The sequence below is a fragment of the Triticum aestivum genome, chromosome 6B (genome assembly GCF_018294505.1).
Source record: "Triticum aestivum cultivar Chinese Spring chromosome 6B, IWGSC CS RefSeq v2.1, whole genome shotgun sequence".
NCBI lineage: Eukaryota > Viridiplantae > Streptophyta > Magnoliopsida > Poales > Poaceae > Triticum > Triticum aestivum.
Window position 1 is genome coordinate 650,119,882 of NC_057810.1, and position 2,932 is coordinate 650,122,813.

General features: G+C 41.8%; 1 protein-coding gene across 1 annotated transcript in view; it reads left to right on the forward strand.

The window, feature by feature from the left end:
* LOC123134689 (uncharacterized) overlaps window positions 1-950 on the forward strand; it is a 1,432-nt gene extending 482 nt beyond the window's left edge. The window contains exons 2-3 of the mRNA XM_044553889.1: window positions 475-596; window positions 707-950. Coding sequence (XP_044409824.1) covers window positions 475-596; window positions 707-836 — 252 coding nt within the window. The 3' untranslated portion in view covers window positions 837-950. The remainder of the gene's footprint in view (window positions 1-474; window positions 597-706) is intronic.
* Window positions 951-2,932: the final 1,982 nt, after the last annotated feature.

Genomic DNA, 2,932 nt, shown 5'->3' on the forward strand with positions numbered 1-2,932 from the left:
AATGTATTCCCCATGTTCTGTCTTGCCCTAGGGTTTCAGTGACTCACAAAATTAATTTTTGTTAGCCAGTAGATGTGATCTAACTATCTATGCCTTGTTGCAAAATTATATGCTAGAGGAAGATATACCTAACAAAAGTTTCAAACAAAAAGTGCTAAAGGTAGTACTAGTACCTCCTACTCCCTCCGTCCTATACTGTAACGTTTTTTAACACTACACTAGTGCCAAAAACGTAGAACGGAGGAAGTATTAATTAGCATGCTGCAGAAACTTCTTAATTAATTTCATTCTCTTTGTCCTCCTGATTATTTCTCCTTCATATACCTCCTTTCAGCTTCAGTTCGTTGTTCGGATCTAGACTTCTCAAGCTGTAAAATATTCTGTGCATGCAAGATGTGCCATGACAAACTAACAAGTGCCTAATTTTGGGATTTTATAACAATTTATTAGTCCAATACTTTCATTTATTTACAGCATTCTTGCTCAAACTACACCCACTCCCCCGAGGCCCGTCTTGAGATAGCATTGGAAAAGTTTGGCGAGAACTTGCAAAAGGCACATGAAGCGACTCTAAGTTTGCTAGAACATGAAAAACGGTTAGTGAATTCATGATGTGTAGTTTTGTGTTCCGTTTTCTCTTGATAGTGGAACCCGCTCCTTCTCTGTCATTTAAATTTGTACTATTTGTTTTCTTTTTATTTTGCAGTTTCGAGCGGCAGGAGCAACGACAAAAGGTGTTATCGTATTTCTTAGTTCCTGCTGGTGTTGCGTTTCTTATATTTGGTCCAGACAAGAAGAAGGAAAAACTCGAGGAGACCATTGAAACCTCTACTTAGCAAAATTTGTGGTGCATCATCCATGCGAAGTTTGTGGTACCTTGAGCTATGTTCTTATGTACAGTGAATAATTGTGAGCTTACTATGTGGAACCATGACAAGTTTTAAGGCGTAATAATACTAGAAACGGGTAAAGCTGTCTAGTCGCATCAGTAGAAATTAATTAGTCTTAGCTCAATTCTCAGAATGATTGACTGGAGAAGTATAATCGTGTTGTAGGGGTCCTACTAGGGGATGATTTGACTCAGAGAGGCGCCTCCCCCGATTACACACCTCTTGATCATTGAGTCCCACTTAATCCCAACCCATCTTTTAATCTTACAAAAGGTTTCCCCTTTTCTTCTTGGATATCTTTGGTGCGGTTCACTCCTATTGGGTTTGATGTTTCACAAACTAGATCCTACTATCTGGTTTTCTCCTCCACCATAATGCTCATGTTTCACAAGCCATGTCCTTGCATTTGCAAAAACACGACTGATTACTAAGAAAACCAAGTATAGTTGGAGGAGGTAGTGCGTGGGGAATCGCCTTGCCGGCTCACTCGCGGACTTTGTTGGCGCAACTCTCCATGCTTGGTAAACCTCCGGACTCCATCTATCTAAGATCCATGCGGCAGGAGACGGGTGCTGAAGAAGAAAGGCGGTGGCATGATGGGGAGTGTGCCACGAGGAAAGCGCACGGCGAAGGACAACGATGGTGGGGGTCGGGTACAGAGTAGCACTACTAGGGAAAACCCTAGCAGTAGCGCGGGTTTTGTGCTCACTAGTAGCGCGGGAGTGCGCGCTACTAATAAGGCGCTACAGCTATTGCTTAGCAGCAGCGCGTGCCTGCCCGCGCTACTGCTAGGACAAATAGCTGCAGCGTTTGTTCGGTACCACGCTGCTGCTAAGGTAACTACTTGCAGCGTGTTTTCTGTCCATCGCTACTAGTACTATTTTTTTATTTTTTTATTTTTAGTGTATTTATGCGTCATCATACAAATATTTGTATAATACCAGTTATGAGGTTTACATCATTATATCCATAACAGTGTGTCAAATGAAGGTGGATTAGGTTCAAGTGGAGGCAATATGTGGTGCATGTCAAAAGTATACTACTAATGCAAACTTGATCTAGTTTGGACTAGTAGTACTTTCGATGTGCACCACATGTTGCCTCCACTTGAATCTAATCCGCCAGCACAAGCTATTTAAGCATCCTCATAGTCATTACCACCAACAATATTTATTTCTGTCTAAAAAAACAGTATTTATTTAATCACCACTAACACTAGTTAATAATAATCATCATAGTCATTACCACCAACACTAGCTATTTTATCAGCATAGTAATATAGTGTAGCACATCATCATCCTCAAACTTATTTCTAGCTAGCTAATCACTCCTGCTGCTCTCTCTTAGGTAAAATAACATAAAACATGTATATCTCTCCTCCTTAATCAAGATGGAGCATACAGATGAACCTGTCTCCTAATCGTGGGTAGCACATCTGTTTGCTGCCCCCTAGTACTTCTCTGCGCTCCCCCATCACATATTTGGTCCAGTCTTGCACTATTAAGCATTCGTCGCTAATCTTGAATGCACTAAAGTAATCTGTAGGACATCTTGGCCATAAGCTGATAATACTCATGGTACCTTTAGTCTCAATCCCATAAGGCACAACATTCATCGGGAGTCCCTGTTGAAGAACATCGTATGTTAACATACTTAGCAATGAAGTTTAGTTTCAAAAATAATGTATGGAAAAGATGCACTGATGACAAATAGTAAAAATCTTACTATCCTTCCTAAATAGATGTGATCGTAGTTCATTACGAACACTATTGGTCGCACATTTTCAGTACTAACATTTCTAAATGCAGGAAGAAAATTTGTCTTGGCAGTATCACACTAGTAGAAAAAGAGGCTTCCGTCCAGCCCCATTAGTCGCGAAACTATAGGAACCGCGACTAATGAAGTCTTTAGTCGCGGTTCGGCAGACGAACCGCGACCAAAGGCTTGGGCCAGGGCGCTCGGTGGCCAGCTGGTGCACGTGAGGGGCTTTAGCCGCGGTTGGCCAGGCCAACCGCGACTAAAGGTGCCCAAAGGCCTTTAGT